The sequence below is a fragment of the Dermacentor albipictus genome, chromosome 1 (genome assembly GCF_038994185.2).
Source record: "Dermacentor albipictus isolate Rhodes 1998 colony chromosome 1, USDA_Dalb.pri_finalv2, whole genome shotgun sequence".
Taxonomy (NCBI): Eukaryota; Metazoa; Arthropoda; class Arachnida; order Ixodida; family Ixodidae; genus Dermacentor; species Dermacentor albipictus.
The window spans coordinates 321,041,724-321,064,755 of record NC_091821.1 but is presented as its reverse complement, the minus strand read 5'-3'; the positions used below and the strand labels follow the sequence as shown (position 1 = coordinate 321,064,755).

Sequence of the window (23,032 nt, the reverse complement as noted above, 5' to 3'; positions counted from 1 at the left end):
TTTACTGATGCGCCTAATTTCGCTGGTATCCCTTTACCAATGTGACATTAGACGCAATGGAGCACAGCAACAAATTACACCAAACGGACTGCATTTTCACAAGGAAAAGATGCAACTTTTCCCGCTAAAGTGTGGTCCATTTGGCTCTCAGTAAAGTTGGTTTGGTCCTCACTTGTTTTGAGTTGTGCAGCCCTGGTTTCTGGTGTAAAAAATAGGCATAAAACATAGTGCAGGTTGTACCAGCTGTCATATTTGTTGCAGAATGAAATGTCCAGCAAATCACACTTTATGTATGAGAGAGGTGTGTGCATATTGTCACTTAGCGCTTTCTTTGTTTTTTTCTTTTTCCACTAGCATTTATGTTCACTGTCATTGTGAATTGAAGTGTGATGGTGCTGTGATTGTGCACCTGCAGCCCGGTGTGACCGAGGAAACCCGGCGGCAGATTGGTGAAGCTGCCGTGCGAGCAGCGCAGGCAGTCAATTACGTGGGTGCTGGCACAGTTGAATTCATCATGGATTCCGAGCAGCGCTTCTACTTTATGGAGATGAACACACGGCTTCAGGTGGAGCACCCCATCACCGAGATGATCACGGGCACTGACCTTGTCGAGTGGCAGATCAAGGTGTGAAAACAGCCTCCTTCCTGCTAATGATGCTGCATTTTACAGGCAGCTTTTGGGAAGCAATACTCGCATTTGGGAGCCAACAGGAAGTGCATATTGCATGCATGTGCATTCTGCAACAGTAGTTCCAGCCTCGGCAAGGTTTTGGAGGAGCTCTAGCTTGGGAGATGTTTGCAATGATTGCCTGATGAGAAATGTAAGCAGCAGTGTTTTGTTTCAAAGCTCAAAGTAGTGATATACTCACCTCGTTGCCAGTGTCAGAGGGGAACAAGGAGTCGGTCTCAAGGGCTGCTGACATCTCGACAGGTCTTCTGTGTGCGTACAGCCTTATCTGTGCCAAGGAGGAGTCTCGTGCCGCTCCTCCAAGGATTTCCTTCCACCTACTGATTGCCGCAAAGAAGTGGCCATCACTGTATGATTTTGGTGTGAAGGCTGTGCTACTAGATTGAATTGAACTTATTTCCATATTGAATGCAGGAAACTCGGAACTAAAAGGGAAAATTAATTCACTTGAAACAGAGGTTCAGGCCCCCTTTACAAGGCATGGAACAGAAGGAACCAGAAATACAACTATTAACATTGCAAACATTATGTATGTGCTAAAAACAAACAGAAAAGTAAAATAAGAACATGCCAGAATACATTTCACTATCTAAATTAAAGACACAAACTATTGTTTAATACATTCCACCTTGGAGAAAAAATAAGCAACAGAAGATAGAGAATTACAGGAGTGCTGAAGTAAAATGCTTATCAGAATTCAGACAGTCCCTTATGCATAGAACAAAATATTATCATGAACATGCTACAAAAAAATTAGCGTAGCATGTTTTTACTGACAGTGGTTATATCAATGTCTCTTTCATAAAAAAAATTTAGAAGTACACATATGGTGTATTGAAGCATTTGCTCACCATATTTCGTTCAGCAAAATGGGACTTTCGAATACTTTTTGATGTATATATTTGTAAATCGGCATTCTAATATTAAAGTGCGATGTCATGTTGACGTGTCTTTCTTAGCATTCGTGCTGTTTTTATATCATATCTCCATACTTATATTAATAAAGATTATGAACAGGTATTACCGTATATGCATGAATATAACGCAAATGTTTTCTAAAATTTCCAGCCTTGGAATGCATGTCACGTTATGTTTGGGTTCATGACACATCTAATCGTAATACATTTTTCTCTTTTTTGGAAAGACCGAAAGGTCCCATTAGGGTTATATTCATTGTCGCATTACATATGTGCTATACAGTACACAAACTGCCTGAAAAGCTGCTCTGTATTTGTATTGTACGGTACACCAGCTTTGTGTCGCTTAGCTTTTTATTGTGATAGCAATTCTATGGAGCAATTATGATGTTCTGTGTAAAGTCCAAGTGCGATAACATTGTGGCCGTGTGCCATGTGCTGTGGGTGCGAGTGCAAGCATGTGAGTGTGAGACAGGGATGGTGGCTTGGTCTCGCATGTGCAAGGGGAAAGCTGAGGAGGATGCGTGCTGTCTTCCTTCACCCCAAGGCACCGGGGGGGTTCTACTCTGGCAGTGGCTGCATATGGTGCGGCCACGCAGGCCCTACCTTTAAAGCGATGTGTGATGGGTACAGAGTCTAGGTAGCTGAGGGCTGATAGCTTCATGTGCGCAGTGTTCTCGCTGCTGAGTGTGCATTAAAGCGAGAGGCAGCACGAAGCCGCTGCTGCCGCTCTTCCTCACGCCAGCATTTTGACGGCTAGCGTCCACGGTCACCGAGTGAGACCTGTTTGTTTGCCTGTGCACGCATGACATCTTGCTTGCTAAATTAGTTGGTAAGCGAACATTTACAATTTTATGCAGGCAGTAAATCCATTTTTACTTTGTATAGCTGTCTGATAATTTCCTATCGCAATCGATGCTTCGCCTTTTGGCCAAAGCTTGACTTCTTTCTTAAGTGCACATAATTTATGTAAATTAGATAACATAGTTCTGCTCCATCTGAGAAAGCAGTAGTTTAGGTTGCACAAAATTAACACACTGTAACTCTCTAACTAATAATAACAGGTGGTAGAAAAACACGAAGTTTTATGGTTACACTGTGTGCTATAATAACATTTAAGCTGCTTTTGGTGTTGCTTATAAAAGGTATGTATTTCACTGAGTATGCTTCCTACACTGCACAAAAGTGCACTGAGCCATAAGAGTTGCAGCAGTAAAAGCAGACAGAACTATTTTTATTACTTAGCCAAAAAAAAAAAAATCAGCTATGTTTACGATACTCTGATTCAAAATTTGGATGCCACTCTATACACGTTTTCATTTCATGTGATATTGAGGCAAAGATTTTGAGAGAGACGTGTAACAATCAGCAATCGTCCAAAATCTGATCTGCGCGTCAAGTGCGTCGGCTTTTATAAATGACTCGTCGAAGGTTCCAGTGTAATCGCTGGTACTGCTTGTCTTCCAGAAAGTAGTATACAAGTTGTGTTGCACATAAAATCAGATTACGCAACAACTGCAAACTATGACAATATAAACAAGTGCAGGCAAGAGCTGACGATAGTATGAAACGAGCGGTAGGGCAGGTCCGCATGAAACTAGTTTCCTGCATGCACATCACTGAAGGGGCCGCTTTCATTGGTCTCTGTTCGCAGCTCGCATCTTTAAGCTGCAGCTCCACATTTGCTTTTTCATGTTTGGCTGTTGTGCTCGTTTGCTTGGTTACATCGCCGCCACTCAGGCCATTAAGACCTGTGCTCTAAAAGAAGAAACCAAAGCAGCTCTCCCCTCCACACATGCACACGCATATGTTACACCAAAATCACATCTAACACAACCTTCATTTTATCCAATATTCATTCTAAGCATATGTTTGATACAAGCTGATGTCAGTGAAAGACCTTCTAGGTTTACTTTGTAATATCCAATTATTCATTGTATCCTGGTTCATTCTGCCATGGTTCGAATGCAGTAATAATTTAAAGTGGTCACCTTGGCCACGGCCACATGCCCTTAGTCATTCCTAGTAGCCACTGTAGCTGTCAATGCTAACATAATTGCCAGCTTGTCTTACAACTGTAAGTTTCCTGTTGTGATGAACCATTTGTTTTGAACATCCTTTACTATATGGGCTACTGATAGGCTTGACCCTTTGTGCCTGTAATATGCAGCTTGTGTAGACCTCATTCTAGCATTTGCTCTGCATGCTAGGGTCTTGCTCATACCAGTGATGACTGGCAGTTTTCTTGCTGCCTTTTATGTTAGCACAATGTCAGAATTTTTGCTGTTGCAAATTAAGTTACTGAATGTGCTCTCACAGGAAGCAGAGTTTCGTTTAGGCGTGCCATCTGTTGCACTACATGGACTAAGTCCGTGAGGGAAAGCCGCATGTCATGCTCGCAGGAGCCAAGCTTTTCACAGCATCCGAGATGTGTAGGGGTTCGACTCGCTTCTCCTGGGACTCTCAGCGACACCTTATTACACATTGAACATATCTAAACTTTTTCTCAATAGAAATATCCTGACCTGTGCATGTGGGTGAGACATTAGCACAGGATCCTTCACTGCCCACAGCACAGCTGTGCCATCTGTTGAAAACACATGGTAATCTGAAATCCTGAATCAATAAAAAAAAAAATGTAGGAAGGAAAAAGTTTATTATGTAATTTTTTCACCAAAATAAAGACTAATATAAACCAATTTCAGAAGCAGTTGTTCGCATATTGATCATCAAGAAAGGTGGCAAACTGAGCTGAAATGGTGGTGCTGCCATTACCAACCTTGTTTATCTGTACGTTAGTGGTGGCTTCTTCACACTGCATGGTAGCTTTTTGAACCGCGTGACTGCACTCAGTGAATGGAAGTGTCAGCAGCAGAAGTAAAACACATGCACAACTCTGCTCTCTATGGGAGAGACTTTCAAGCAGCATTTTGCATCCAGCTGTCTGGCCACTGGAAGAAGAGCACCACAGGGGCAGACAAGTGGAGTTCGGTGCTGAGAATCAAATAAAAGCCCTTTGTTACCAATTTGTCATGATCTATGCTGTCAAACAGAATCGTTGTGACATCCAATCAGAGCTGACCATGCTGTTGCCATACGTCTAGCATCTGCACCTTGTGAAAGTACCTAATGTTCACGAATCTTTCTGTTAAGAGCACAGCATTACACCAAGCAAGCACAGAAAGGGCCAGGCAGTGCACCTCTTGACTTGCAAGTAGACTTGACTTGGGAGGAAGCCACATGTACGAGGGGGTGCTGAAAAGGTCCTGGCTTTGCCACCTTGCATTTAGAATTCCAACATAAGCATGATACATTGTAAAAGCTTGATATCTTGTTAAGCAATGATGATAATGAGAGCCGTGTCTGATTTTCATGGCTATATTAATTTCAGACAGAACCTGAGATGGCACAGGCAAAAGCAAATTTCACGTCTTTGGTGTTACGGGGCATCACGAAATTTTTTTGTCAGCAGGGAAAGTCTGCAAAAGACATCTACACTTAGATGTCGCAAACATGAGGGGAGAAGTGTCCATCCTAAAGCACAGTAAAAACCTGTGTTTCTCATTTCAAGACGGGGCATTTTACCGTTGAAGATGAACCCCACAGTGGGTGCCTCACAGCCTCAACAGATCTGCCAACTGGCGATGGTGTCCATAAGCTGATTCTTGAGGACAGGCGAATATCCGCCAAAAAGATAGAACAGTCACTGGACATCCTCTGCGAGTGTGTTGGTTTGATTACTACCAATATCCTACACATGTGTAAGCGTTCAGCGAAGTGGGTGCCAAAATCTTTGAACATTAAACGGAAAGAGGCACGAGTTAAGGCATCCAGAGCTGTTTTGGTCCATTTTGATGATATAAAGGATTCGTTAGAGAGGTTAGTGACCGAGGATGAATCCTGGCTCCACATTTATGACCCATAAACAAAGGAACAGTTAAAGGAATGGCATCACAGTGTGTACCCATGACCAAAAACGTTCTGCACCCAGGAATCGGCCAAAAGAGTCATGGTGTCCATTTCCTGAAACTAAGACTGTTCTTTTGGTAGGCTACCTGTCTGAGGGCTGTTGTAATCCGGGGAGTACTACGTCAGCCTACTGGTGCAGTTGAAGGTGGTAGTAAAGCCGAAACATTGGGAAAAGTTGACCAAAGAGATCCTTTTGGAGCAGTACAATGCACCTTTGCACACGTTTAATGTTATGGCTGCCAAACTGAAGATCCTGGCTTTTGAATTTGTCCACCATACCACCTATTCAGCTGACCTCGTGTCTTCTGACTACCATCTGTTTCCTAACTTGAAGAAACACCTGAAGGGTCACTATTTTGACAACATTGTTGATGTCAAACATGCTGTGGAGAGCTGGTTTCATGACCTATTACAAGATTTTTTTAATAAATGGACTAGAAAAGCTGAAGCAACGATGTAACAATTGCATAAGTCTGAGGGCGTTATATGTTGAATAAATGTGTACTTTCAAAACTGTGGCTCTATTCTTCCTGCACAAAGCCAGGAACTTTTCAGCACCCCCTTGTATATGTGTACCACTTGTGCCTTATATATTTGAAAAGCTAAATATATGTATGAAATAACAATAACAGTGTGTAATGTTTTAGATATATTTATACGCCACTGTACCAAGCACTGCCTACAATTCCTAGCAAGCAAGTGCTTGTCAAAAGACAAATTATTGTAGGCACTGCTAGTGCCTTCTATAAATGCTGTGTAACTCGGCAACAAAGCTAACTACAGAAGCCCCTCCAGTCTTCTAGAAAAGGAGGAAGTGGTGGTTGTTAATGTGTACCACTCCTTTGTCATTCTCAAGTACATTTAACAGATGCCGACCTTGAAGGGTTTTTATAAGTGCACTGCGGAGAAACTAAAACGTTCCTCCAAGAACTATCTCAGTGTAACTGTTGATGTTAATAGCATTGAAGAAAAGTAGAGACACATCGTATTGCCTCTGCCAAAACGCATAATGTGTGAGGCGTGTGCTGCAGCTGGGCTTCTCTCTAGTGCTTTGATTTGGACATGCTGCACCATCTAGCGGAGCCATCATGAAGTGCACGCATGGCACATGTCTGAATATATATGATACGCGTTCGATTCTGCCCAGAACTAGAGATAGTTTAAGAGATTTCTTTTTGTCATTGGAGAGCGGCACATACCTAGCGAGCCTAGTTGACATGCAAGAGGTTCACTGTAGAGCAGCACACACCCTGTGTCACATACCCAGTGACCCAAATTGGCGTGAAAGTGAAAAGGTAAACACAGCAGTCCAATGCTCTACTCATACGACCATTGACTACCCTATGGCCCAAATTGGTGCGAAAGGGTAGCGCAGCAGCCCAATGCTTACCTATTAGACCAGGGACTACCCTATGACCCAGCTGGCATGAAAGAGGTCCAATGAAGTATGGCAAATACCCAGTGGCTCAAGTTGGCATGGAAGAGGTTTGATACAAATGGATAAACTGGAAGATAGGTGAAGTTTTCAAAGAATGCTGGTTGCATTGAAAGGGGCATTGCTATTGGTACTGCCCCAGCTGAGAGGAAGCATTCGGTAGAGGCAGAAAGGGGAGAGTAAACGTTGCATTCTTTATATCTTCGTTCTTATTAGGTCCTTTTCGAGAGCTTTTGCAGGAATATATATTCATTGAAACACTCATGCCTGCGTGTTCTCAGTTCTGAAGAAAAGGTGTTGCAGGGCCCCTTTAACTTGCATGCTGTTTGCAATGTGCACATGCAGGTGGCCCAGGGGGAGCCACTCCCATTGCGTCAGGAGCAGCTGCAGGTGCACGGCCATGCTTTTGAGGCGCGTATCTATGCTGAGGACCCGGACAACAACTTCATGCCAGGTGCCGGCTCTCTTGTGTTCCTTCGTACACCAGCCTGTTCAGAACAAGTGCGGATTGATACAGGTGTACGGGAAGGTGAGCTTTCTTCTACTGGCTTCATTTGAGTTATGGCTGAAATAGTGACTGAGCCACTCGACAAACCCTGCTGTGATAACATTTGTTAAGTCTAGTTAAGAGATCATTAATGCTCCTATATAATCCTCGTGCAGATTTGAAATTTTCTTTTGACACAGTTGAACTTATGGTTCTCGAAGATAGCAGTTGTAGTCTTCAGGTTCAATGCATGACACTGGAACTTCTTGGAAATTAAAAGCCTTTATGTAATTATGCTTAAAACATACATAACTTAGCACACTAGGAAAGCCCCCTACATGTGTTTAACGAAGCCCAAACACGCTATAAGTTACGTGCTACGCACACACTATAAGTTGTAAGTTAGGAATAATGGAAAGAACAATACTAGGAAAGTCCTCTTATTCAAGGGGATGTCATAATGTAATGGGACTTTTGAGAAAAGGTACATTTATTCTATAGAAAACTGAAACATACATTATTTTTCTACATAACCTCCCTGCACTTCAACGCGCTTTTCCCAACGTTACACAAGTTTTCTTATTCCGTCGTAAAAAGTTTTTGGGTTGCACCTGTAATCAATCTTGCATACCATGAATGACTTCTGCATCGGTTGCACCCCTGAGCACTTCCTTCAATGGTCCAAACATATGGAAACTGCTTGGAGCCAGGTCTGGACTGTACGGCGGGTGTACCAGCAATTCGAATCCCAACTCTGTTATTGTTTTGGCCAGCCGTTTGGCAGAATGTGGCCGAGTGTTATCTTGCTGCAGGATGACACCTTTTCGTAGTTTTCCACTACGTTTAGATCTCATTGCAGGTTTCAGTTTAATTCGCAACACATCACAATAGTTCTCGCTCTTCACAGTTTTGCCTCTTGGAGTGAAATAAATGGCTACCACACCTTCCACGTCCCACAATAGTGTTAGCATAATCTTTTCAGCTGATGTTTCAGTTGACGTTTAGATTTATTAGCTTCTGGTGATGATGAATGTTTCCAAACCATGCTCGCAGCCTTACTTTCTGGTTCGTGATGATGCACCCAAGTTCCATCTACAGTAACAATTTGCAGTCAAAAACCATCTCCCTGGATGATAACGGGCCAAACATTTACGAGAGATGTCCAACTTTGTGCCTTATGCTGCGCTGACAATTCTTTCGGGACCCACCTTGCACACACTTTCCGAAAATTTAGCCTGTCGGGTAAGATGGAATACGTTGAACCATGACTGATATGTAAAGTCTTGGCAATTTCATCCACTGTGATTTGTCTGTTTTCCACAACCATGCCCTTGACCACTTTTAAATTCTCCTCAGTCGTTGACCTCGATGGCCTGCCCAATTTTTCTTCGTCGCATAAAGAAGTTCTTCCCTGTTTGAAATGCTCTATCCATTTGTAGATCTTGCTTTGCGATAAACAACTGTCACTATACTGCACTTGCATTCGACAAATAATTTCCGCAGGTTTAACACCTTCCGCAAACAAAAAGTGAATCACTGCCCTCATTTCCTCCTTGGTGGAGATCGACAATGCAATGGAGCTGCCATGTTTAATGGTCTTAACGGTCTGCTACACTCAAACGACTAATGTGGGAATAAGAGTGACACTTTCCATAGAAGTGTTGCAGACGACGCTAATACCGTTCAAGTCCCATTATTTTTTTACTTCCCCTCATATTTACAACCAGTTTATTGAAACCATAGTGTTTGCCGTCGCTGACTCCGACGTCGAATAGCACAGCTCGATGTTGTGGCAAAGGATCTGATGTTGCTAGTTCTGACGTCAGGGTGACCGGCCTAGCCCTAAGGTGGGGATAATGTCAGGTTGAAGTGGCTGTATCGCTCGGACCTCTCCGCTAGGCCTGTGGAGTGTAACCATAGGAGCTCGGATACATCCTCATGATAAAGGCGCTGTCAGGTCGTTGTGGTACTCATTTGCACCCGCTCAGCCTATGGATAGTAGCTGCAGAAGCTGGGTCATGGCCTCTACAGGGCTGCTGCTGACTGTCTCTATGAAACACCATTCTGATCAAAACCCCAGGCCGCCTCCCTCTTCACTGTCCCAAATTGTGCACGGGGGCACCTTCCTTCTCATCCTACGTGTCCTGAAGCCATTTCCTTTATAACCTCTTCGACACATCTAACCATGATTGGCATGCTTAACTATGTGTGGCCTTCCTCCACTCGCCACTTTATGCCATGTGTCTTGAGTTTTTATTCTCGTTTTCCACTTTTATTCCTTGAATCATGACACTCTATTATTGATAATTTACCCAATGAGCATGCACTTTATGGAGAGGCTACAGTTGATTGTCGTTAAGCAGATTTGCATTAGTGAAGTTGGAGTATTGACTCTATGAAATTGTGCCAGAGTAAGTATTTTGTTTGTGGACGCAATGCGAAAAAAAAGTGCATCATGCAAGTGAAGGTGCGACACGCATTGTTGATTGGATGGCCATCTTTGTTGCAGTATAGCCGTGCTACCAGACAACACAGGAGTACACATATAAAGGTGCATTAGCAACTGGATGGCTAGACCGCATTTGTATTGCACCACTATGACCAGTAATGCTTAGCAGGCTTTATGGCAACTCTAGTTGCAAGCATATGATTTTATTCATGTTTGTTTCACTCTCAGTTATGTGATGCAGTGTTAAGTGATATTAGGGAAGGGTAAGAAACTGAGTGCGCTAGGTGATGTATTTACAAGATGCCATCAAATTTATTGGTGTACAAGTGGCCTTGACAAATTGCTCTTTTAAAAATGATGTATTGGTTAATACCTGGTAAAAGCTGTAGGAATCATTACATGAAGGCAACCATAAGGGAAAAAGATGCAGTGATTCAACTGTGTGTGGAAATTTGACAAATGGAAGTAGATTGATGAAGGTTGACATTTGGCTTGACACTGCATAAGAAGCACATATGGGCTCCTCAGAAACGCATTAAGGATTTCTTGCTATTTGGTGGAGGCCGACACTTCCTATCATAATTCAGCTGTTGTGCCAAATGAGATTTATTGTGCCATTCTGAATAAGATTGGCAATATTGTGCCAGGCTGCTCTAAAGGAAGCTTCTCAATAGTTGGCAGTGCTTTTCCCAACCAGTTTTTTCCAGGACCAGTCACTAATGGCCTCCTTGCCAAACATAGGTGATTCTAGAGCAGCAGTTCTAGAGCTCCACATTGAGAAACTTGGAAAAGCACCAACAGCTAACCAACAAGCTTTCTTTCTTTCTTTTTTGGAAACATTGCCAAAAATGCTGACAAAGCTATAGAGCTGCACATAATCATACCGAGTAAATTTGATTATTCTAGGCTTGTGCACTGAAATTGAGCTTCGACTTCGTGAGATTTGGTTTGACGAATTTTTTCTCATTCCAATGAAATGCTTTCATAAAATGTTGTACTGTATTGCATTGTTCTTTCAATTTCATAAAGGACTCTAGACTTCCAGTTTGCACATTGTCAGAAGTTAGGTGGAAGAAGAGTGTACTTAATCCCTGGTCATGGTATCTGCTGGACCAGCACTTTGCCAGAGCCAATTCACCAGTTCACCAGTACAGTTAGTGACAATAAAAATGACATGCAGGGGATGATGTGTCTGTCCATTACGACCCTATGATTGCCAAGCTGGCCGTGTGGGGTCCTGACCGGCCCACAGCCCTGCGGCGCCTGTACCAGTCACTGTCCGAGTACACCCTGGTGGGGCTGGCCAACAATGTGTCATTCTTGATGCGGCTGGCGGCACACCCGGCATTCCGCCAGGGCGTTGTACACACTGGCTTCATCCCTACCCACAACGATGAGCTGTTCCTGTGCCCTGAGGTGAGCCAGCCTGTCATCTGCGCGGCTGTCCTGTCCCTTTTGGCCCATGAGAGGGCTGAGACGCTGGGTGCCCAAGCACGTGGTGAGTAACAAGTTTGAGAAATGCTGGGACGGTTACATTCCGAGTGGTCTGTTTCAGATCACCTTTTTTGGTCCAACATGGTGTACTGGAAGAACTACATCATGTCTGCCGATGTGTACCATCAGCTCCATCAGTCATTGTGCATTCATCCACACCATGAATTGGGACAGTACTCCTAGCTTGTATGCACCCGCCGATGTTGCTTAGTGGCTATGGTGTTGGGCTGCTAAGCACGAGGTCATGGAATCAAATCCCGGCCACAGCGGCTGCATTTCGATGGGAGCAAAAAATGCAAAAACACCTGTGTACTTAATTTAGGTGCACATTAAAGAACCCCAGGTGGTCCAAATTGTTCCAGAGTCCCCCACTATGGCATGCCTCATAATCAAATTGTGGTTTTGGCACGTAAAAACCCGTGATTTAATAAACCTAGCTTATACGCTACAGAAAGTGAATGTAGTTCATGTTAAGTGGTCAGACTGCTGAGCGTTGACAATGGTGCCTTTCTCTTGCAGAGAGCTTTCAGTCACTGAATTTCTCGGCTCCCTTTCGTGTGAACAGCAACTGCAAGCGGAAAGTTCTGCTGGCATGCCGGGACAAGAGTAAGTATGCTGGGCTTTTTTTTTTTTTTTGTCAACTGCTTGTGTAAGAGATGTCACCATGTTCCACATCAATCACTTTCGGGGGCATCACTTTCAGTGAACACTTGACTGGCCTATCCAGGCAGGACTCTTTATGACTGGTGCCGAATACAGACGCACACATTTCCAAACCTTTATTTGAAAAATGCCATTCACCCAACGCTGTACAGCGTTCGCTGTCCTTGGTGTGGAGGCAGGCCAACTCTCGCCCACATTACGTGGGACTGCCAGAACAGGCCACCCAAAATTAATACACCAAAAATAGCTGGCAAACTTTCCAGAAGGGAGCAGTGGGAGATTTGGCTCGCCAGCGAGGATCGGGAGATGCAACTAGCGCTCCTCGACCAAGCACGGCGGACCGCTCAAGCCAGTGGGGCCCTGGACTAGGGGCTCCACCCACTCGCTTTCTGCATTTTTTTTTCTTTTAAATAAACGTTTTGATATATATATATATGACTGTCTGATGAAGTGCCATGCCAGATGCTACATCACGCAAAAATGAAGATATCATCGAAAGTGATCTATTCAAAATACAAACCCTGATAAGTGCTGCTGCATTTTATTATGATCACAGTGTGACATCTGTGAGCAGCATATATGGCTTGTATTGAGAAGCTGGAATGCAGTGATTGTCCAGCAGCTGGCTCTGTGAATCTGATGTCTGCAACACCACTGTGTATGTATGGAACCATGATGTTCCACTCATTTTTTCCATTTGGCCTGGTATTGTGTCATGGAAGGAAAATTGAATGGCAATACCTGTAATGACCTGGCCTTAGCACCAAGGCACACTTCGACACTGCAAGATGCAAGGACAGCCTGTGCTTCGGATGTGTGTGCATGTGTGCATATGTGTGTGTCTTTCTTTTATTTTTGACACTGTGAGCAAGTACTGATCAGCCACATCTTATTGTCTGTACAGTTCATGGGGTGCCAAAGCTCAGTGTGATTACAATACAAAACACTGGTGCTCACGAATGCTCATGAATATACAGAATCATTGTAAAATATCAGATAGAATTAAGCTTAATTCAATCTTCTGAATATCCTCATGGCAGCAAGTTGTAGTGGTGCAGTACAATTTGATTATAGTATACAGTGAGCAGAGCTTCAGTTATGGTTGACTTAAGCATTGATGATGTCTGAAATCATGTGCTTTCTGTTGCAAAAAATATATATACATGTGTCCATGAATGAACCAGCTAGAGCTAATGAACTCATCTTAGTAAGCACTAATAACTAGGGAGTGCTACAGACAAAACATTGCCTTGTCAAACTGATTATTGATTTGATATCCAAGCTTTTGGACCATCTATCAATTTGGTATCTAGGCTTTTGGTGTAAGCTATGCAGGCAACTGATAGCTGAAGTTCATCATTTGCATTCTTTCTATTCCCTTTAGTACTTCGATGTGATTAAACAAAACAATGTGGATTGACAAGGTAATCCATGTAACTTAGTCACCAATATTTTTACATTCAGGCGTTTTGTTGTTGGGATAATAAATGCTTGGTTGAGTGTTAGAGCAGGTTTGTGCGCTAATAATAATTTTAATGTGGCTTGTCTTATAAAAGAGCACTTTATAAAGCAACATTAAGCTTGGTCATAATTGGTTCACTATAACAGGGTCTCACTGTATCCATGTTCATGGAGGCTGCTGCAGGACATGTTTTCTTTTTGTCACTGTTGCAGAGCATGAGGTGCTGGTGACATTCCTCGACGCTGGCTCCTATCTGATGCGCTTTGGAGACGAAGCCTTTCAAGTGTTGGGACGTGCTGCAGTGGACCGGGGTGTGGCTCACGTGGAATGTGAGGTCCAAGGCACTGACATCAAGATTCGCACAGTGCTCCATGATGGCACACTTCACGTCTTCACTGCAGTGAGTATCTCTGGCCCTGAAGTACCTAGCTCGAATTCATTATTGCACTGGGGCAATATAACCTCGTATGTCACGTGGTCATAGTGATGTGTTATCATACTTCAGTGTAACCTGCATCATAGTGATGCAGGTAACACTGATCTAGAGGAAGGAACAAGGCTCAGAATAGAAATTTTGTAAGTTGCTGGAAGTGTCAGGCTGCAGAAATGCTATCAATGTGTCTAGTCCAGAATGAGTATAAACCCATCCTTGATAAAAGACAGTATGTGTGTATGCTCTTTTCAAGCATGTGTCAGACACTACAATGCAGCAGTCAAATTTAGCATCAAATTTTATACATGTTCAGTACATTATGTGTTTCCTATTTCATTACTGCATCTGCTGCATGACATCTGCATCATTATAAGGTTTCAGTGGTGTTCTTGTACCCTTTCTACCATGGACATAATGACACAAGCTTCTCTCTTTGGTGTCAGGTTCCAAGTTTTTGCATTACATGTAGGTGAGCTGCATATGTCTGCTTGCTAGCTGTGTCCTTAGGCAGCATTACTGCAAAGGTGTGTTGGTAATAATGAAAATATTCTTAGAACTAGCAAATGAAAGTTTAAAATGGCATCGTTGTTACATGGTATGCATGGTTTGCTAGTTGTTAGTCAACGCCATGTTCATCCTTTCCTCGTCTTGCGTTCTGTCAACTTTGCGCTGTTGCCCTACTTTTGTTACATGGTGCTTTGTACAAGGGCAGTAGTGGTTCAAAAGTGGTCCAGAAGCAGTATAGATGTACAGCTGCCACAGTACATACCTACAGTCAATTCAAGTGACTCATTTGTGTTTTAATTCAAATGAACAGGACGGTGTGAAACAGATGTCGGTGCCAGTGCCAGCATACCTGGAGAATGCTGGAGGCGGCAGTGGTGTGGGCAAGAAGGGCGCAGTGGCCCCTATGCCAGGTGTGGTTGAGAAGCTTTTCGTCAACGAGGGTGACACCGTTGCTGAAGGGGACCCACTTGTCGTCATGATTGCCATGAAAATGGAGGTACTTTCATATTTTAAACAATTTCAGATTTGAAAATTTTCAGATTTTAATGTGCACTTTGCAATCATACCTTTAATGGCCAGGCTTACACTTTTCAGAGGCCATTTCACTTGTACAATGGGTCATCATAATGAATGGCACTACTGGATAAAAGCCTCCTTCCTATTATCTATCTATCTATCGTATGAGTTGTGGCCACTCTAAAATCCATGTTTCATGAGGGCTATACTGTTGCTTGGGAACACAGTTAAAACAACTCGATTTTATGAAGTTCCCGATCTAACGAAGAAATTTACATTCCCCGTCAGGTACCCATAGGGTTCAATGCTGTGATCAACCCGAATTGATGAAACAGACTTGGACGAACTTGATTTGACGAAGTTTCTCCTGAAATAAATTAGTAAAAAAAAATTTGTGATTTCTTTCTAATTTTGACACAGATCGGTTCTTCTTCGAGCGTGCGCTCTAAAGCTATTGATTGATTGATTGATTGAATCTTTATTGGTTTATCACATATACATGTGATGGGAGGCGAAGGGAAAAGCCATTCAAGGATGGCTTGAGGGAGTCCTTCGCCCCCACGCTGGAAAGACAACAGCAGAGGCACACACGTCTTGTTCACATGGTCGTACACTTTTACAAAACATATTAAGCACAACATTGCCATAAACCTTGACGAAACCACAAAATTAAACACATTAGTTACTGTCCTACGTAGGGCATCATGCGTTAACATACTTTACTTCACCTCAGCATCGAATGACAGCGCATTTCATAACAATGTACGCTTAGTAATAGTGACATTGAAACAATATAATTAAATAGTAATCGTAAAACAGCTCTAGTGGTCAATGTTAGGCTAGAAAGAATGTGTACAAGTCAGATAATGTTGCTTCGCGAATATCGATTTGTTTTTTATTAAACTCATTTAGTAGACGTGGAAGTTTATTTTGGAGCATTTGCCGACCATAGCTAGTGTGACAATATGGAACATTCCATAGTTCTGTTGTTCTAGTGGCATATGATGCTTCCTTCAAATGGAGATTCACCAAACCCATGAAGATAGAATTATGACAGTCATAGTTAAGGCGATATTCACGCAACAATTTATACTCATATGTGTCTTGTACTCTAATTATTTTAAATTTTTTAAAGAGCTCCTCAGTAGAATGCCGGAGTGGCACATTCTCAATTATTCTCAAAATTCTTTTTTGCATGACTAATAGCCGCGATAAATTCGATTGTGTTGTATTCCCCCAGACCAAATGACAATAGTTTAGATAGGAAGCGAAGAGGGCGTTATAGATTAACAATTTTATTGACTGTGTTAAAACATCTAGGCGCCATGGTCACATTGCTAACTTTATTTTGATGAAGCTGCACGCCATGCTTATGCATAGAACAGCTGACTCAACACTGCCTCGGTAGGGGTGGCAGTGGTTGCTTTTGTTATTTCATGGTTTATGCGACAGATGGCTTAATTAGCAGCAAATACAATGCTGAAGTAGTCTTTTAGTAGTAGTAGTAGTTTTTATTTTAATAGTAGTCTTATATTTCGAAGGACCAAAAAATTCCTTTCTCAATTTTACGAACTTCCCGATTTAACAAAATAATTCGAGCATGGTCATCACTTCATTAAATCGAGTTTCAACTGTAGCCAATATTGTTATTAGTAGGGGTGTGCGAATACCGAATAGCAGAATTTGAATCGAATCAAGAATATTGAATTGAATATCGAATACAGTTGGACCCGGATATATCGCACCTACATGTAACATATTTTTGTGTATATCGAACAGCTGTAAAACTCCCATAGAGGTTTTTAATAAAATGTTTATTTTATATATCAAATTACCTAGACATTGAACTTTTCCTGATCCCCTTCAGATTCGATACATCTTGATTTGACTATATCAAAAAATTTAAAACAAACTTTTATGCTTCAAAATTTTCTGCAAGCAAACGAAACAGTGCTGCACATGCTCAGAAGACTAAGTAAGTTAAAAAAATTTTTGCTAACTATCAGTAACTTAGGTACCTATGAATCGAGACGTATAGTATGCTCTATTCTTACTAAAGGGGAACACCAAATTAGTATGCCAGCACTGATAACTCAGTTCATCGTGCATGAATCTCTGGAAAAATTTTTGATCAACAGTGTCTGTGAAATTGAATTAGGTACTTCTTTCTCTCTGAAGTTGAAAAATAGCGAATTTGTCCTAAATACCAATGAGGTTTTCAGTTTAGTAATGGGCCATACTGTATGTGCTTAATGGGAATCTTGTATTGCCTAGGGAGTACTGCTTTCCAGTTTTCTTCCCGTAAACAGGACGGTTTTTACATCTTTGTGGCAGGTGGTTTCTGTGGGTTATCGCCTGCTCATTAGGCCAATCTGCACGACAGACAAAAGTGGGGAATGCGCATGGCGTCACTCAGCACCACTTCGTGTGGTCATCGATGCCGACAATATGAGTCCTCAAATTGGGAGGCACACGGCAAATTCATGCAACATCACCCCCCCCCCACTATTTCTTTCTTCTTTCTCTCTTTTCTTTCCCCCCCTCCTGCGTCCATGTGCCACTTATGTAAGCGCGTCTACAGCCAGGGGTCAGTGTGCTGTCAAGTGATATTTTCGAGTCCGCCATGTAAATTCCAAAGCTAGTCTTGTGGTGGGTCATTCGAAGCATTCAAAGCTACAGAAAGAGATGTTTGTGCGCCTATGGATGGTGTTCGGAATGAGGGGCCACTGTGCGGTATTTTGCAAAGATGGCAAAGATGAGCATGCAGCGATCATCCCGTGCACTTGCTTTCGTTAGCGAGGTGGTTTGTCTGCTTTCCGAGGGTTGTACGATTGCTGTGATTAGATCTGCATTGATTCGTTAACCGTAACTTTAGCCGCCGACACCTGATGACGCAGCTCCGATTAGGCCTTACAGGCTAGACAGTGTGGCTAATGGTGTGGCTGTGATGAAAACTCACTGCCATCTCATGTGATTACGGGATAACGGGTCGCAAACCATCGTGCAAAGCTTGTCGCTAATATGTTCCTACAGGTGGCTCATCAGTGATCGGTCGCAAAATCACGCATGCGGATTAGATTGACAGCTGTTGAAGCGGCGTTTGAGTCCGCAGTGCGACTTTACAATTGCTAATAAGTACAGCAGGGCGTGGCACTTCCGGAGGTGCAGGACATCTGTGCACATGCGTGCGTAAGAGTGGGTGTGAGAAGGAAAATGTGGGTTCTTTTGCTCCTTGAATATATGACTCTGCCTCGGCATTATGGAGGAGAAGTTTCTTAGTGCATGTACGCGGAGTGGGGTCAAATTTGTTTACACTCGGATGCTGGTTTCCCGCGCAGTGGAACAGTTTGGTGAAGCAGCGGGCTCTGACATGCCATTTGGCGACCGCTGTGTTGGACAGTCTGTCTCGCAACTGCGGTGCTTGTGCTAGGTCAGTCGTGCTGGATCATGCCTTTGCCACACCTCACGGCGATGTACCTTTAAAATAACAGACGGATGTTTCTATGGGAGCAGTAGGGATTGTAGTAGAGACTGGGCCGCATATATTGAAAATGTAGAAGGCAGAGCGCCTTAGCAACCGCGGTTGAACGCGAGTGGCTGATAGGCTGCCGGTGAAGCTCTATGCCCCTGCGACCACTGTGATGATATGTCACGCTACCATAACGCCTTTTATGCTAACGTAACCTAACGTTAACTTAAAAGCAAATGTGGTTGAGAAGCAAAGACAATAATCCTCACGGTGCAACCGCTGTGAGAAGACACTGTGACACCCTAACGCATTTTATGCTCGCCTAACCTAACATTAACCTAACCAAACATGCCCGGGACACAAACTCTATAATCCTCACAGCATAACTGTTGTGAGAATACGCCAGCCACCCTAAAGCATCTTACACTAACCTAACCTAGCCTAAGCTAACCTTACCTCACGTGGGCAGGACACAAAGCCAATAATCCTCACAGCGTGGCATTAGGCAGTGGCATTCAACTGCAGTTGCTAAGGTGCTGTGCATTTATTTGACTCAGAGGGGATCACTCAAAAATGCTGCTGGCAGACAGCAGCGTACAAAAAGCCTGCCAACAGCGAAGATATGGCACCAGAAGAGCAGACCCGACCCCTACTGCTCCCTTGTAGAGCGCAGTAAGAGGCAAGAAAGGTTTAATCCAGCATGACTGGCTCGGCTCCAGCGCCACAGGCGCAATATCTGACTGACATACCTTCAGAAGACACAGCGATCACCAAATGGGGTGTCCGTGCTCACTGCTTCACTGCACCAGCAGCCAGTGTCAATACGTAAACAAACTCAACCTCACCCCACAATGCCAGCATGCCTAGGGGACAAGCGCATACAACACGAGCAAAGAATCTTCTCCTCCGTAGTGCCTAGGCAAAGTCAGATATTCAAGGAGCAAAAGACCCCAGATTTTCTCTCTTGCACTCGCTCTTACTTGCACTTGCGCAGAAACATCGGGTGCCTCTGGAAGTGCCTCGGGAAATGCCACGCCCTGCTGTACTTAGTAGCAATTGTAAAATTATGTCTTCGGTGGAACAGCCGGTAACTATCACAAGCGCACGTGCCAAGTTGCTCGGTGTGCTTGTGTCTGGGTAGAGAGAGCTCCCAACTGCGCAAATCTGCATGCGTGAACGTTGAACTCGGATCACTGAGCACCGAACGTGTATCCGATGCGATCATGCAGCGTACCTTCTGGTGGCTAGTCAGACCGATATTTGCACATGCTCGTACTTTCCACATGCACTGCTGTTGTAGCTCCCCCTGTCGGCATCGTGTTAAATCAGTACAGACGACCTGGATCAACCTTGTACCAACAGAGATCACGCGCCATGGGAACACTGTGCATGTCAAAGCACCGACAACGGCCGTGTCATTTCAACATCACTTAGGTCATTCACCGGAGGTACCGATAGTCGAGAAATAAACATTAGATATTTGATTCGTGAAGTGATTGTTCACTATTCGATTCGCTGTTGAATATTCGAGTATTTGCACACCCCTAGTTCTTGGTTGTTTTCATCTGCTTTTCCAGTGCATGGCAAAAACCATTTTCCCCTAGTTAGTGTGAACTGAACTTGCGATCTTTTTTTTTTCATCTAATTTTTTTTCTGCCTACCTCGACTGCATTGTAGTTTCCTTGGGACTCACTCTGTCACTTAAGTTCTCCTCAATACCATCTAACTCAATCTCTAAATTGCAATATGTGCCATAAGGTAATTAGTTAAAGGGGCCCTGAACCACCCATTGGGCTTGGTGGAATGACATAGTCTGCGAGTAGCATACGGTGCCGTGAACATCTCAGCGAAGTTTTGCTGTCATACGCAGTGTGTGGAGCTCGCAAGCAGAGCGCAAAGTTGCCTTTCTCTCAAATGCTCCCTTTTCAACAGAAGCCTGCTCCTCATTCTCTTCAGGACACTTTATTTCGTAATAAAGCAGATTTCCATACACAGCTGCTATTTGTAGCTGCGGTCGGCTACATATCGTAGGTGCCGTAGCTGCCGCGGCGCGCCGCCCTGCGTCCACTGGTTCGCTGCGGCTTGCTGAGGACATCCGCATTTGGCTTATGTTTAACATGTTGTAGGCACCAAAATCAGAGGTCGTGGTAACTACGTTAGCATCTTAAATTAAATTCGAACTGCATGCCACAGTGACATGTAGAAGGCGAAGTTTTGTGGGCACACCCCACTCCGCCATAGCCTTCACAATACCAGGCCTTGAAGAAAGAACGGGAGCACAGCGGAGGCTGTGTTTGATTGCCAATAACTGCGCTTCTGCTGAACGCATTGAAGTACTTTTTGTGGCAAAGTATTTCTAAAGTAGCCTATTGTCACTTTAAATCCATTTCTCCACTTCGATAAATAGTGGTTCAGGGCCCCTTTAAGAACTTAATTACCTGCCGTGGTTGCTCAGTGGCTATGGTGTTGGGCTGCTGAGCATGAGGTCGCGGGATCGAATCCCGGCCATGGCGGCCGCATTTTGATGGGGGCGAAATGCGAAAACACCCGTGTACTTAGATTTAGGTGCACCTTAAAGAACTCCAGGTGGTCGAAATTTCGGGAGCCCTTCACTACGGCGTGCCTCATAATCAGAAAGTGGTTTTGGCTCATAAAACCCCATAATCTAATCTAAAAACTCAGTTAATTATTTAATTAGTCGATTATGCATGTCGATTTTTTGTGCAAGTAATGTCTACCTCATCGAGTAGACCAGCTCATGGCCTAGAATTGTGCTATTTGCCACAGGCAATTAAGAAAAAAATTTGGAAGTATTTGCTGAAACGCCCTGCAAGTTTACTAGATGCTGATATTTATGAAAGTGTCAACTTTCTACCTATGTGCTATATTGTTGTGAATGTTCCGATAAACAAAAGTGCAATTGCTGTGTGCCAAACCTACTCAAGTACGACAATGATTTAATGTTCTCACATGGCTTTAGCCCCTTGCTAGTCATTTGTGGCCATATTCCAGTTTACTATGAGACAGGGAACAGGTTATGTATTGGAAATCCACAAGTGGCATGAAAAAATGGGGTTCTAGTGGACAGTGCCATCGAGCTTGTCATGTTAGCTTAGGTATTTCAGCATCCATGACCTATGTTTGCTTATTTATGACAAAACTAACTTGCAGCCATGTGGTGAGTGTAGCCTTTCAACGATGACATAAGTATCGCTGTTTCACAGGCACAGTACCTGGATTGTGCATTGGCATAACAAAAAACATTCATTTGACACTGCCTTTATTCTTTCGCCTGTCTTCTGCTTTCGTTTACAGTATGTCATCAAGGCACCTACTGCAGGAGTTGTTGAGAAGTTGCTCTACAAGGCCGGGGACAATGTAGCCAAGAATGCTGAACTAGTGAAAATCAGAGCTGCTGAGGTTAGCTAAGGAAGGCATTACACAATGGGCTCAGCGGCCCTTGTAATTCTAGCGGTACAATTGACCTGCATTTAGTGCCTAGTAAATGGTCATAAACAGAAGTGTTCAACTTGTGCCTTCAAACAAGTCATGCTGAATGCAGCAAACGTAACTCCAGTGTACGTTTCGTTTTACTTGAATACAGTGGTGTGACTTGTAAGAACATTCTTCTGCTGTATGTGCCAGAAACTTCATACAAATTATGACACAGCTGTATTCATAAATTTGGTTTTGAAGGTGCAGGTATTTAGTTATGTAATTTTCCAGGACTTTCACTATCAATTTTCATGACAAGTTTATAAACTGCATGTTCACTGTATGAACAGCCCCCTCACCCCCCCTCCAAAAAAAAATTAAAGGCTAGATAGAATTCAGGCCTATCGACATATTGAGGTGAACACAAACAAAACTGTATCTTAAGAAATGCTATGTGATGTGTACATACATATAACACCTACTGCCTATAAAGTATGTTGTATAAGAGTACTGAATGTGCACTTCATTTCTCCAAAGTACTGTGCAGATCACTTCAAATTTTTTACACAAATTATTTTGTGTTGTTTCCATTCAAGATATGATGGTTGATACCATACTCGCCTGTGGTAACTCATTGATAATTTCTCACTTTTATTTATATGGCAGTTGCACCACTGAATAATATAGCCAATTTGGGTCGCTTGCTGCAGAGCCACCAGGCTAAAATGCATAAAGTACATTGTTTCACAACACAGAATGCACAATATACCACTAAATGTGACAACTTCTATGATACGAAAGAAATGTATCGCAGTAGAATATTTTGCTTTTGAAATATTTCTAACTCTCCTAAACGTACCACTTGGCCACTCACTGGCTTCCTTCATTCCATCATGAATAACGTGCCAAAAGTGGTGGTTGCACATTTATTTACGAGTGGAAAAGAAAAGTAGGGCAGTAGCCATAAGAAGTGTTTCACTTTCAGGACATCCCCTAAGTTTTAGTGTTCCTTCCTTACATAAAGAAACTGTTTGATATTATTCTGAAAACACTTCTCAAAATTAACAGCAAGTTCAAAACACTCCATAAACAAAGATCTAGCATTAGT

The 23,032-nt window shown here is 43.1% G+C and overlaps 1 protein-coding gene across 1 annotated transcript in view; it reads left to right on the top strand.

The window, feature by feature from the left end:
- The window catches only part of Mccc1 (Methylcrotonoyl-CoA carboxylase 1), a 36,743-nt gene extending 14,455 nt beyond the window's left edge, over nt 1-22,288 (top strand). The window contains exons 8-14 of the mRNA XM_065453117.2: nt 416-625; nt 7,355-7,538; nt 11,126-11,443; nt 11,959-12,045; nt 13,777-13,964; nt 14,815-15,000; nt 21,805-22,288. Of these exons, the coding sequence (XP_065309189.2) occupies nt 416-625; nt 7,355-7,538; nt 11,126-11,443; nt 11,959-12,045; nt 13,777-13,964; nt 14,815-15,000; nt 21,805-21,918 (1,287 nt within the window). The 3' untranslated portion in view covers nt 21,919-22,288. The remainder of the gene's footprint in view (nt 1-415; nt 626-7,354; nt 7,539-11,125; nt 11,444-11,958; nt 12,046-13,776; nt 13,965-14,814; nt 15,001-21,804) is intronic.
- Nucleotides 22,289-23,032: the final 744 nt, after the last annotated feature.